This window comes from Octopus sinensis, unplaced genomic scaffold (genome assembly GCF_006345805.1).
Source record: "Octopus sinensis unplaced genomic scaffold, ASM634580v1 Contig00582, whole genome shotgun sequence".
Lineage (NCBI taxonomy): Eukaryota > Metazoa > Mollusca > Cephalopoda > Octopoda > Octopodidae > Octopus > Octopus sinensis.
This window is the reverse complement of record NW_021824088.1, coordinates 15,001-29,536: the sequence shown is the minus strand read 5'-3', so window position 1 is coordinate 29,536 and position 14,536 is coordinate 15,001. Positions and strand designations below refer to the sequence as shown.

Sequence of the window (14,536 nt, the reverse complement as noted above, 5' to 3'; positions counted from 1 at the left end):
TCTGGTAGATGAACAGATGAACAGGGGCACTCTCTCTCTCTCTCTCTCTCTCTCTCTCTCTCTCTCTTTCTCTCTCTTTCTCTCTCTCTCTCTGTCTCACACACACACACACATACACACAGAGACACACACACAGGTAGATAGATGGATAGATGAATAGATAGATAGATTGATAGATATAAATATAGTTCACGTAATAGATATTTGTACGTAAGTTTGTGTGAATAATATGCGTATTTGATTAAATGCCCATATTTTAAAAGTCTACAGAGTACAAATGAGCTATGTATATATAAAAATTTTGGTACTCACTTCGCGTTTAAGCCAGCCATTATCTTTTAACTGGCGGCAGCAGTGCTTCGGCATTAACGACACAACTTTCTGCAACAATAGATGAAAATCCATTAAAATCTAAATAATCAAAATGGCTACCATCATATGCGAAATTTTAACTTCCGGTAACATTCATCCATTGTCTGCTTAAGATAAATGGTTTTGATCAGTTTAGCGTACTTTCTTTTATTTGTTTTGGTTGTTTCAGACATTTGACCACGGCCAAGATGGAGCATCTTCATGAATGGTTTAAGTTGGAAAGGTTGGACCAGTATTTTTTTATTTTTTGTTTAAGTTTTGGTACTTACTCTATTGGTCTATTTTACTGAACCCACTATGTTACGGGGGCATAAACAAACCAACAAACACCGGTTGTCAGCCGGCGGGGCAGGGACCGATACAAATTCAAAGATACACATACACACGCATACACGCTCTTTCACCAACACAAATATTCAAGCACACACGCGCGTACACACATACACAGACTCACACACGCTCGAGCACATACATACGCGCATGCATACACACACATACATATACATGTATCAATATATATATATATATATATATATATATATATTATATATATATATATATAATATATATAATATATATATATATATATTATATATATGTATGTATGTATGTATGCAAATAGTATATGTTATGTATGTATGTGTATATATATATATACATACATACATACATACTACATACATACATACATACATACATACATACATATATAATCTAATGCTCTTAGCTTAGTTTTTCCTTGAGGTTGGCCAGATTGGAGCAATCTCGCGTGTAACTAGCCGAAATTGCAAAGATAATCTGGAACTCGACTGAGGAAAGAAAACTCCGAATGACTCGCCCTTGTTTTCTTTGTATCGTCTGTCTGCATGTTTTGTTGTCTCTTTCTTGTATCTCCTTACTGTCTGGATGCTTGCGGTCTTGTCACATTTTGCATTATATATTATATATATATATATTATATATATATATATATATATATATATTATAATATATATATATTATATATATATAGTATATATATTATATATATATATGTATGTATGTATTATGTATTTTGTAAATTTATGTATGTATGTATGTATGTATATATGTAACGATGCTATCAAATACCTTGTTAGCCTTCTCCTTTTGACTCTCGACTTTCTCTGTCATGGTACCTTCTACTGTGTCTCTCTCCTGAACCATCTGGTCTGTCAGAGCCGCTGAAATATATAAAGAGACAGATAGATAGATAGATAGATAGATAGATAGATAGATAGATAGAGAGAGAGAGAGGGAGAGAGAGAGAGAGAGCAAGAAAGAGAGAGAGAGATGAGGCGCGAAGAGTGAAATGGTTAATAGAGAAGCTGGTGTGTATTCTTTCAATTGTTTCGGTCACTGGGTTGTTGCCATGCTGGAGCACCATCCTCAATTTAGTCGAAAAATTCGGGCCCAGTGTTTGTTTTAAGTTTGGTACTTATGTTAAGGGGTTCTTTTTGGCGTACTGCTAGGTTACTGTGATGTAAATAAACTACGTAAAAGTTTCGAATTCTTCGAGCACAAGCCATCAAGATGATGCTCCAGCATGGCCGTAGTCCAATTAGTGAAACAATTACGTTTTTTTTTCTACCCTAGGAACAAGGCCCGAAATTTTAGGGGAGGTGGCCAGTTGATTAGATCGACCCCAGTACGCAACTGGTACTTAGTTTATCGACACTGAAAGGATGAAAGGAAAAGTCGACCTCGGCGGAATTTGAACTCACAACGTAACGCAGATGAAATACCGCTAAGCATTTCGCTCGGCGTGCTAACATTTCTGCCAGCTCACCAGCTTAAAATAGTCATGGATATTGCACTGCCTTCTTTACTAATCACTAATCCCACCGAAAAAAAAAATGAAGCTTAATTTAGCGACCTCACTCGTTGCCAAGCAGCGGAAGGACGCAAGGAGGGTTCCTGTCAGATCCGGTCCGGTCGGGGTGATGCTTTTATTGTAGCGGCACTGTTGGGCCTACCGTATGAGCTTGTATAGTCCACTGTGTGCGGGCGGAAAATTCAAGGTCTGCCCCGAGCGGCACATACACACTCTAGCTGCGACTATGAACCTCAGAAGAATAAGACACAAAATATACCGCAGCGTGATTCGAAACCAGAACAGCGCCACTGAATACTACATGAGAAATTTACCAATGTTCTACCGAATTGCCACCTATGTTGCTTTCTATGATATTTTGTTACATTGGTTTCTAACGCAGGTTCAACGGGGCATATTTTACAAAAGGTTAGACTGAGTAAATAAACTACTTACTTAATAACTACATTTTCTCCTCGACTTACGACCTATGCGACTTATGACCGTCCGCACTTACGACCACAGACAAGAAATAAAAAAAAATTGGCTGTGTGGTAAGTAGCTTGTTTACCAACCACATGGTTCCGGGTTCAGTCCCACTGCGTGGGAGCTTGGGCAAGTGTTTTCTACTATATAGCCTCGGGCCGACCAAAGCCTTGTGAGTGGATTTGGTAGACGGAAACTGAAAGAAGCCCGTCGTATATATATATATATTATAATATATATATATATAATATATATATATATATATATATATCGCGAGTGTGTGTTTGTGTGTCAGTGTTTGTCCCCCTAGCATTGCTTGACAACCGATGCTGGTGTGTTTATGTCCCCGTAACTTAGCGGTTCGGCAAAAGAGTCCGATATATTAAGTACTGGGCTTACAAAAGAATAAGTCCCGGGGTCGAGTTGCTCGATTAAAGGCGGTGCTCCAGCATGGCCGCAGTCAAATGACTGAAACAAGTAAAAGAGTAATTAATTAAGAAGTCGATTTTCGGACGCTGGGCAGCATTTAGAAACGCAGGCCCCCTCCCCTCAAACGCAGGTACCCACTACTTGCCACAGTCTCTCGCTCAGTAGCTTTCAAGCGACAGTTGCTTTTGAATGAAAATAGTGTTGAAAAAATATAAATCCGACATGCGACCAGATCGACTTACGACCTGTCCAGTCGGAACGAAACTCGGTCGTAAGATGTACATCATTTTATCGACCCGGGGAGCGTGAAAGCAAGGGAAGTAGGTCCTCGGTGGGAGTTAAACCTAAATGGCAAGTACCTATTAAACATCGCAAGGGACCTTGTTGGATGCTGTGCCGATTAAGCCAATGTGTTCTGCTTCTTTTTATACGTCTGTTAATTACACTGCTATGATTCAAGAACAAAGGTATTGAAAATAGTCTTTTTTTTTAAAGAAATTATTTAAGGGAGATAACTCTTTAACAATTGATCGAGAGTAACTTCCCCTATAAACATAACCGTTGGTAAAATAAATGGAAATTGGTGCATAAAGACTTACGTGCACATACATATATACATACATACATACACACATACATACATACATACATGCATACATACAAACATACATACATATAAGCATAAGTGTGAGCATGTGAGTGTGTGTGTGTGTGTGTGTGTATATATATATATATATATATATATATATACACATGCATACATATATATGTATATATGCATATATATATATATATATATATGTATGTATGTATGTATGTATGTATGTATGTATGTATGTATGTATGTATATACGCAAGTATGTATGTATATATGTGTAGCTTTGTGTCTGTGTTTGTACGCCACGACAACTTTACAACCGGTTTTGGTTTGTTTATTCCTCTGTAACTTAGTGGTTCGGTAAAAGATCCGATAGAATAAGTGCTAGGCTAAAAACAAAACAGTAAATGTACTGGGGCCGATTCTTTCGACTAAAACTCTACAAAGCGACGCCCCAGCAGTGCTGCAGTCTAATGACCATTTATATATATCTATATATATAAATAAAAGTAGTTGAATGAATTATCCTAGTATGGATAATTCGGTTAACCGATACCCAGGTATCAAATTCACGTCAGAAAAACACGGTTGAAGCTACATGCCAAGGGCAGAGATCACGTGCTTTCCTGTGGAAATTTGTTTGTTTTTTTAAAGGAATAAAGGAATTTTGTTAAATCGTCGTTCAACTCCATTCTTTCATTTATATATATGTATATATATATATATATATAATATATATATATATATATTATATAATATATATATATATATATATATATATATATATATATATAATATATATATATATATTCATATATATATATACATACATAAATATATATATACATATATATATATAATATATATGTGTGTGTATATATATATATATACATACATAAATATATATATATATATATATATGTGTCTGTGTGTGTGTGTGTGTGTGTGTGTGTGTGTGTATAAAACACAAGAAATAAACAGAGTGGCGTCTTACTTTGTAAGTAGTTGTAGCATTGATCCAAATCATTCAATTGTTTTTCCAGACGATCGATCTGTTTCTTGTCTTCGAACTGTCCTTTTTCCTCATACAACTTCCAATATTCCATTTGTCTTTCAACGTCTTCGATTTCTCGATTGGTCGACGATATCTCCTCATTCAAATCTGAATTAAGATTATTTAAATATGTACGATTATCGTTAACATCCCTTGAGTTTTGAAATGAAAGGTGAAAAAACTGTTTTATTGTCAGGGATGAACAGCGAACGCATCAAATCATGGGGTTGCATTTGTACGGAAACAAGAAACTGATCTTTTACTGAGTAAATGTCTAGTTATGCTTTTTATCCTTTTTGCTTTTCTTCTTTTGCCCTTTCGATGCAAACCCGCTTGGGGCTGCTCATAATCCTGGCACGAACTTCCTGTTTTAAAATAAAATAAACTAAAATCTTCCATAAAAATTGTATGTAAAATGATGTCCCAAACTCCAGCTTAAATTTGACAAAGTTATTACATTTGTTTCTTCCTTATTTCCAAAATGAATTCGTTGCTATTGTGTTAAATTGTCGTATGTCCAATTTTGGCCAATTGACTTTTTTTTTTTTTTTCAATATTTAATTTTGCTTGCAATAGCCAGTTCTTTTGGTCAGCCTATCGAATCTCCAGCTGCTTCAGATGCCAAGATATGAAAATTGTCAAAGTGTAGTACAACAGTTTAGTATTTTTCAAAAGTGTAGTAAGTCCCACATACGACAGTTTTTCAAAAATATTTTTGACTGGAAAATATAATACATGCATGGAGTTACGATTTTATGTAACTCTGACAGCACTTGGTTACGGTGCAAAAGTGTTATCTCCCATAACAGCCATGTATTCAATCGTATATTCTGTGACTTCTAAGAACCAGTAATATATTTGGGTCAAGTAAAACTTTAATATAATGTTCAGTTGTATCAACTTCTATCCTTGACTGAAGCAGCGGAAACGATATTATTTAAGATGGAAAGAGTTCTCTCCCATGATATAAATTTATTATCGATGATCAATGACTTTAAAATACCAGTAATATACTCAAATTAATCAATCTTTAACATACTGTTCTTTAATACGCGTTAATCCACGAGGGTTTTGTCATTGTCTTAAGCGGTTGTAAGAATGACTTAGCTAAGAGAGAGAGAGTTCTCTCACATGATGGCCATTTATCTTATCGTTGACTTATAACTTGGGTATCAATAATATACTTAGATACAATTAGTCTTTAGTCATCAGTCTTTTGGTATAGGGCAGCGAGATAGCAGAATTGTTAGCACAGCGGGGGGAAATGCTTGGCGACATTTCTTCGGTCTTCACGTTCGAATTCTACCGAGGTCGACTTTGCATTTCATCCTTCCTGGGACAATTAAATAAGTACCAGTTGAATACTGGGGTAGATGTAACCAACTTACCCACCATCCCAGAACTTGCTGGCCCTGTGCCAACATTTGAAACCACTGTACAGTAGTATCTCGCAGTACGGGTGCATCTTTGTACGAGTAATTTACAGTTACGAGGCGAGACTCGGACGAATTTTTGTCTTGAAGTACAGGCTGAAATCCTCAATACGGGTACACAAATCGTCCCATCTTTAATATAATTCAGTTAATAAAACCAGTTTACATATTTCTTTTGCATTCTCTTTTTTATAATTGTCATTCTACTTATAACAACACCTTTTCTGTTTTCAAACTAAAAAAAAAAAAAATTGAGTGGTTTTGGGGGCATTGGAACGGGTTATTTATATTTTAGTTAATTTCAGTAGGGAAAACTGATTCGTAAAACGAGTAAATCGTAAGACGAGCTCGGTCATGGAACGAATTAAACTCGTACTGCGAGGTATCACTGTATACCAATATATTATCTCATATACTTTTGTCCTTGTTTTAAGCGGTTAAAACAACGATGACTTCACGGAGATAGAGTTCTCTCCCATCATGGCTAGGTATTTTTTTCTATTCTAGGCACAAGGCCCGAAATTTTGGGGGTGGGGGCCAGTCGATTAGATCGACCCGTGTACGCAACTGGTACTTAATTTATCGACCCCGAAAGGATGAAAGGCAAAGTCGACCTCGGCGGAATTTGAACTCAGAACTAAAAGACAGACTAAATACCGGTAAGCATTTCGTCTAGCGTGCTAACGTTTCTGCCAGCTCACAGCCTTATCAAGGCCGAGTATTAAATCGACTATTCTGATATTTTTTAAGTATCAGTCATTTACTGCACTCAGTCAATCTTTAATCCGACATTCCCTTATACAAATGTATTATTCTATGAACTTTTTGTCCTCGGCTCAAGTGACTACAACCATGCTTAACTAAGAAAGAGTTCTCTCCCCTGATGATCGTTTATTTTTTTTTTTATTTATTTTTTTTTTTCATAAGTTGCTATGGGTTGACAAAATCATTAAGGTGGGGAATAATAAATTAATAGCTTTCTAGTATAGGCAAAAGGCCCGAAATTTTAGGGGTTGAGGGCCGGACGATTGCATCACTCCCAGTGCTTGACTGGTATTTCTTTCATGACTTCAGCAATGATGGAAGGTGAAATCAGCTTGGGTGGAATGTGAACATCAGAACGTAGTGACAGATGAAATGTCGCTCAGCATTTGGTCTGACACTCTAACAATTTCGCCAGCACGCCGCCTTAATAACAATAATAATAACAATAATAATAATAATAATAATAATAATAATAATAATAATAATAATAATAATAATAATAATAATAATAATAATAATAATAATAATAATAATAATAATAATAGTAATAATAATGATCCTTTCTGCTATAGGCACAAGGCTGAAATTTTAGGGGAGGGGGCTAGTCGATTACATCGACACCAGTGCGTAACTGGTACTTAATTTATCGACTGCGAAGGATGAAAGGCAAATCGACTTCGGTGAAATTTGGACTCCGAACGTAAAGGCGGACGAAATGCCGCTAAGCATTTAGTCCGGCGTGCTAACGATTCTGATAGTTCAGCAACAACATCAACAACAACATCAACAATAGCATCAATAACAACATCAACAACAGCAGTCGCAGCAGCAGCAGCATCAACAACAACAAGTCAAATAAAGCTGTTTTACCGGCAATAACTTTCTTGTGGTCTTCGACTCGATTCCATTTGTCTTGGAGCGCTTCTACGACCACATCTTTACCGACAACTTCTTCACTGTTCCATTTGGTTTCAGTTTCTCGGAATTGGTTCAAAAGACGGTCCACGAGAACCTTTTGTTCTGAATGAAGCTTGTGATTCTAGAATCAAAGAATGGATATTCAGCTTTCATTCTGTTCAACTGGAGACGTTAAAATAATACATATTTCGCAGATGGAAGCAAATTCTTGTTCGTTTCTTCTTTTCTGTAATATACTCACGCACTCCACCACCTCGATGAGGCGCGTGTGTTAGGGGTTAGGGTGTTGAACAGACCGACGTCCCATCCAGATAGGGAATTTATTCGTCAGGGAACCCGGGAATCCGCCCCTTATGAGTCGGTATGACTCGAGAAAGTAACCTCACCTCTTTTTCTACTACACTCACCTCTCAATGACAATAATAATGATAAAAATGATAATACTAGTAACAATGATGATAACAACAACAACAATAACAACAACAACAATAATAATAATAATGATAATTTAGAAAGAAAGCAAACGATTCTGGATCATAGATATAGCTTGCCCAGCTGACAACAAAGTATGCAATAAGGAAGAAAGAAAAGTAGAGAGATATGACAGGTTAGCTTGGGAGGTTAAGCAGTTGTGGTCACTAAAAAGGTGGTAGTAGTACTTCTGGGAACAAGGAGTAACAATCTTGAGAAGTACATGTAATAACTAGGAGCCGGAGGAAATATCGTAAAGCCATTTATATATTTGGGACACCCTAACGATTCTAGTAACCCATCAACAATAGATGAAGAAATGCGAAAGATACCCTTTTGATATGGCGTTCATTCTTCTCCTTCCATGCTTGTGCCTCTTGTTTTGCTTCGTGGAGTTTCTCCTCGGCAACACTTAATCTAGAAATATATATTTAACAAAAACATGAAAATAATTTAATTTAGAGTAAACACATGAGTACTGAGGGTTCTGTTGTACTCCGAATCCGATTGCAGGATCTGATGAGCGATGCAGCTCTGTAGATGTTTCGTCATCAGAACTGCCTGAGGCCACTCAACGATGTAAACGATAAACCTCACACACAACAGCATGTGCCCTATTGAGTCAGATGTGTGACACTCGGCCAAATGTTTCTACCATCTCCAGTGTTCGTTGCTAATGCATCGCTCGAACCCTATCTTGAATCTCTTTCTTGTTCTTGAATTCAGTTAAGATACATAAGTAACTGTGGGATATGGGACTAGTCAAATGTGCCAAAACTGCTGTAAGAAGCTACTAATTAATGAAATAGATTAATCGAACTTGTGATTAAAAGATTTCCAAAATAGCACCGCCATCCCGCCGGCCGATCTTGACAGACCTTAAAATAAGTGTATTTGATAGTCATCCATAACGGGAGTGCACTCCAGAGATCCGAGTCTCACTGATGGCTGCCACATCTATGTCGGACGACCTGAGATTGTTGAGTAAGCGAACTCGCCTACAAGCTCAATTTGCCTCTAAGATTCCCTACTTCTCAACATAGTCACCGTTTCTCTCAATAGCAATGTTCCACCCTCGAATGAGAGCATGTATCCCCATCCCATAAAATTCTGTTAACTGTTCTTTGAGTCACTTCTTCACTACAGTTTTCACTGTTTGCCTCTCAAACCCTCTTTCATGGGGCTGAAGAGATGATAGTCTGAAGGCGCCAAATTGTTCCAATGACGAGGACAAGAAAACTGTAGTAAAGATGGGGCCCAAAGAACAGTCAGCAGAATTTTACGCGGCAGGGATACATACTCTCATTCAAAGGTGGAACATTGCTATTGAGAGAAATGGTGACTATGTTGAGAAGTAGGGATGTGATCCACAGAGGACCAGCTTCATTTTGATGTATGATACATGTTCCTGTGTTGGTAATTATACCTGTCCTGAACAAAATGGCATTACTTTTTGAATCACCCTCGTATATATGCATATATCTCTCTATATATACGTGTGAATGTGCATGTGTACGCGTGTTTATATACATGCATACATATACTGGGTTGGCAACTAAGTTCCCGCCGTTTTTAAAAATTTGGAATCTATAGCGTTTTCAATTTTGGAATCTATGGTTTCCGAGATTTCTATTTTTGAATCATTTTTGAATCTATTTTGTTATTTTTCTAGTTAATTTTAGCTAATTTTTGTTTATTTTCAGATCATTAAAATGGAATATTAAGTTAAGAAAAACGAGCATTTTCGACACCTCCTTCTTTTTGCTTTTAATCAGCGTTCTAAGGCCACAGAAGCTGCTCACGACATTTGTGTTGTGTATGGAGAGGGTACCATAGCTGAAAGAACCGCTGGTGATTGGTATACCAAGTTCAAAAATGGAAATTTTGATCTCAAAGACGCACCTCGTTCTGGCAGTCCGGTTGATTTCGATGAAGAGCGATTAAACCACCTTTTGCACGAAAATTCTCGTCAAACGACAAGGGAACTGACAGAGAAAATGGAATGCTCCCACACTGCTATAGAGAAGTATCTTCAGTCGATGAGAAAAGTTCGTTCAGTCGATGAGAAAGGTTCGACATGCTTTAAGTGACAACAACAAAACTCAACGAACCACAATCTTCACTGGTTTGCTTGATCGTCACCGCTCAACTCATGGACACAAGCAACGATTTCTTTACCGAATCGTTACTGGCGACGAAAAATGGTGCCTGTACATCAATATGAAGCAGCGTAAGGAATGGCTTAGCGTCGTATTTGGGTGTGTATATGGATATATTAATATATATACTCAGATACATATAGCCGAATGTGCCTAAATGTAATTGTATGTGAGTGTATATATATATTTATAGAGAGAGAAGACACACACATATGTATGTGTGCGTGTGTAATCAGATATGTATATCTCTGTGTGTGTATATGTATATATATACATATATATATATATATAAATATGTATACAGTATATATTATACAGCGTATATATACATTCATATATCCATACATGCAACCACACATGAATAGATACATACATACGTACACACAAAAATACATACATACATACATACATAAATACATACATACATAAATACATACATACATACATACATACATACATACATACATACAAACATACATACATACTTACATGCATACGTACATACGTATATACATACATACATACATACATACATACATACATACATACATACATACATACATACATACATACATGCATACATACATACGTGAATGTATATGTTAGAACTTAGCACGATTCTAAACACAGTCCCATATCCCTAAGAGACAATGGCTTAAGGCAATGCTGGGGCAGCACTAATCGTTATTATAAAAGAAGTGAAATTCTCCATCTTACTTGTAAACCAAGATGGCTTCCCTATCTGACATCAAAGCGCCTTTGGTCTTCTTTTCTTCTTACTTCCTTTTGTCTTCTTCTTCTTCTTTTGTCCATCGTGATTAATTTCTCTAAATTAACGCGTTTAGTGTGTTGTATGGGAAAGCGTATTAATATATATATATAATATATATATATATATATCTATATATATATATATATATATATATATATCACTTCAGCAATGTAACCATATGCCTGCTGTTGCTGATTTCTTCTTCCTTCTTTGAACTTTTCCCTTCCTCTTTTCCGACGAAGAGCTATGCTCGAAACGTCAAACTCTCTTTTTTCACCGAGCGCCAAGCTAACACATTCCTTGTGCACGACTTCTTGTTGTTTGTGTATTTGTGTGTGTGCATGCGTATGCACACACACAAACGGCTTTCATATGAAGAAAAATGAAACGTTGTGGAACCGTGCCTCACTCTCCTTCCAGGTGGAACAATCGGTCGGGTCCCAAATTCTGGATATGGATCCCGAATTGGTCTCTCCAGATCGAAGTTTCTGCAGGAAATGAAATAGAAGAACAAATATATACAAATAAATATATGAATAAATAAATGTAAAAATCGACCAATCAATTAATTAATTAAAAGATAAGTGAAGGCACCTGGCTTAGTGGTTAGCGTCTTCGGCTCACAGTCTTAAGGTTATGAGTTCGATTCCCTGGAACGTGTAGTGTTCTTGAGCAAAACACTTTATTTCACGTCAATCCAGTTAACTCAGCTGAAAAAAATTAGTTGTACCTGTAATTCAAACTAACGAACTAACAAATTAATTAGCTACCTCATTAACTAGCTAAATAAATGCTTAAAAATAAATAAATAAATAAATAAATAAATGCATAAAAAAATTAACCAAGGTGAAAAATTTATTTAGTGAAAAGCGAAAGGAGTGGCGGTGTGGTAAGGAGCTAGTTTACCAACCACATGGTTCCGGGTTCAGTCCCGCTGCGTGGCACCTTGGGCAAGTGTCTTCTACTATAGCCTCGGGCCGACCAAAGCCTTGTGAGTGGATGCGGTAGACGGAAACTGAAAGAAGCCCATCGTATATATGTATGTATATATATATATATATATGCGTGTGTATATTTGTGTGTCTGTGTTTGTCCCCCTAGCATTGCTCGACAACCGATGCTGGTGTGTTTACGTCCCCGTTACTTAGCGGTTCGGCAAAAGAGACCGATAGAATAAGTACTGGGCCTACAAAGAATAAGTCCCGGGGTCGAGTTGCTCGACTAAAGGCGGTGCTCCGGCATGGCCGCAGTCAAAAGACTGAAACAAGTAAAAAGAGTAGAAGTGTAAAAGAGAGTGATAATGGATAAAATAATAATAATAATAATAATAATTAATAATAATAATAATAATACTAATGATAATAATAATAATAATAATAATAATGATAATAATAATAATAATAATAATAATAATAATAATAATAATAATGATAATAATAATAATGATAATCATAATAATAATAATAATAATAATACATGATAATAATAATATAATAATAATAATGTAATAATAATGAATAATAATGATAATAATAATAATAATAATAATAATAATAATAATAATAATAATATAATAATAATGATAATAATAATAATAATAATAATAATAATTGATAATAATAATAATAATAATAATAATAATAATAATAATAATGATATAATAATAATAATAATAATAATAATAATAATAATAATAATAATGATAATAATAATACACAACTGGTTAAGATAGAGACATCTCTACTATCTTTACCAGTTTGGTATTATATATATTTTGTATGCACACACACACACACACACACGCACACACACATACATTCTTTTATTCTTTCTTTCTCTGATGCGTTTCAGCCCGAAGGCTGTGGCCGTGCTGGAGCACAGCAAGTGTTGTCACTTTTTTCAGTGGACCCATTCTTTTGTGGTTGGCCTCCAAACACACAATGCATGCACACACACGTGCATGCGACCACCACCACCGTCACCACCACCACCGCCACCACCCATACTCTTACCGCGACCTCTATTACGAAAGCTAAACCGCCACCTCTTACCCACCAGTGTTACCTAACGCGTTGTCACCTCTTTTATTCCCATCTACCCACATCTACTCATCGTCCTCTCATCATCCACCCAGTTATGCCATTCAGAAACAGCAAGAGTCCCATAGACACCCGTATGTCGTACACGACGGCTGCTCCTCTCTCACACTTTCACCGTCACAATGATACGAAACCATTCACCAAAGATAAGTAGTAGTAGTAGTAGTAGTAGTAGTAGTAGCAGTAGTAGTAGTAGTAGTAGTAGTGATGGTGGTGGTGGTGGTAGTCATGACGGTGGCATTTCTGCTTGTGGTAGTAGAAGTAGTGGCAGCAGCGGTAGTAGTAGTGATATTAGTAGTTGTAGTAGTGGCAGTAGTTGTAGTAGAAGTAGTAGTAGTAGTAGTAGTAGTAGCAGTAGTAGTAGTAGTAGTAGTAGTAGTGGCAGTAGTAGTAGTAGCGATGGTGGTGGTGGTGGTGGTAGTAGAAGTAGTGACAGCAGCAGTAGTAGTAGTGGTATTAGTAGTTGTAGTAGTAGTAGTAGTAGGTAGTAGTAGTAGTAGTAGTAGTAGTAGTAGCCGATGCTGATGGCGGTGTTCGTGATTGCGATCGCTGTCCTCCACTCACAGCCACCCTCATTCTCACACTCAACTACTTACCCCCACTCATACTCACAGCCCATACCCATCTCCCTATGGCTCCCATCTACAATTCAACCCGTTCTATGCCGTTCAATGCTCGTTCAGTGCCACCCGTTCTATCATTTTTACCACCAGAGGGCGGTGTATGTGGTTGGTTGACCCGTTAGAAAGAGCAACCAAGTGTCCCTCAGATCATTTCTGTCTCCTGCCCTCTATGAATGGGTGGGACGGCCACGGATGGAAATGCCTGGTGGGAAACAGCAACTACTGCTATTTACGTTATGCATGTCTTGCTTCCCAAATACATAGTTCCAGGTTCAGTCCCACTGTGCGGTACCTTGGGCAAGTGTCTTCTGCTGTAGCCACAGGCCGACTAAAGCCTTGTGAGGGGATTTGGTAGACGGAAACTGAAAGAAGCCCGTCGTATATATATATATATATATGTGCGTGTGTGTGCGTGCGAGCGTGCGTGTGAGTGTTTAATATATATATGCATATATATATATATATATATATATATATATATATGCATATATTATATATATATATATATATATATATATATATATTA

General features: G+C 36.7%; 1 protein-coding gene across 1 annotated transcript; it reads right to left on the bottom strand.

Annotated features, from left to right (window-relative positions):
- Nucleotides 1–282: 282 nt before the first annotated feature.
- Nucleotides 283–11,365, bottom strand: LOC115226943 (coiled-coil domain-containing protein 83-like). Its single transcript, XM_029797903.2, has 6 exons — nt 11,234–11,365; nt 8,690–8,774; nt 7,839–8,007; nt 4,711–4,878; nt 1,483–1,574; nt 283–381 (listed from the first exon to the last, which is right to left on the bottom strand). Exons 1-6 carry the CDS (start codon nt 11,263–11,265, stop codon nt 283–285), a joined length of 645 nt encoding a protein of 214 aa, XP_029653763.2. The 5' UTR covers nt 11,266–11,365.
- Between the last annotated feature and the right edge of the window lie 3,171 nt (nt 11,366–14,536).

Bases quoted from the DNA above. Each gene is read 5' to 3' on its own strand.
- LOC115226943 (XM_029797903.2), bottom strand. From the start codon at position 11,265: ATGTCAGATAGGGAAGCCATCTTGGTTTACAA. The intron at 8,008-8,689 runs GTATCTTTCGCA...CTTTGATTCTAG, and splicing joins ATGAACGCCATATCAAAAGG to AATCACAAGCTTCATTCAGA. The intron at 4,879-7,838 runs GTAAAACAGCTT...ATCTTAATTCAG, and splicing joins CCACAAGAAAGTTATTGCCG to ATTTGAATGAGGAGATATCG.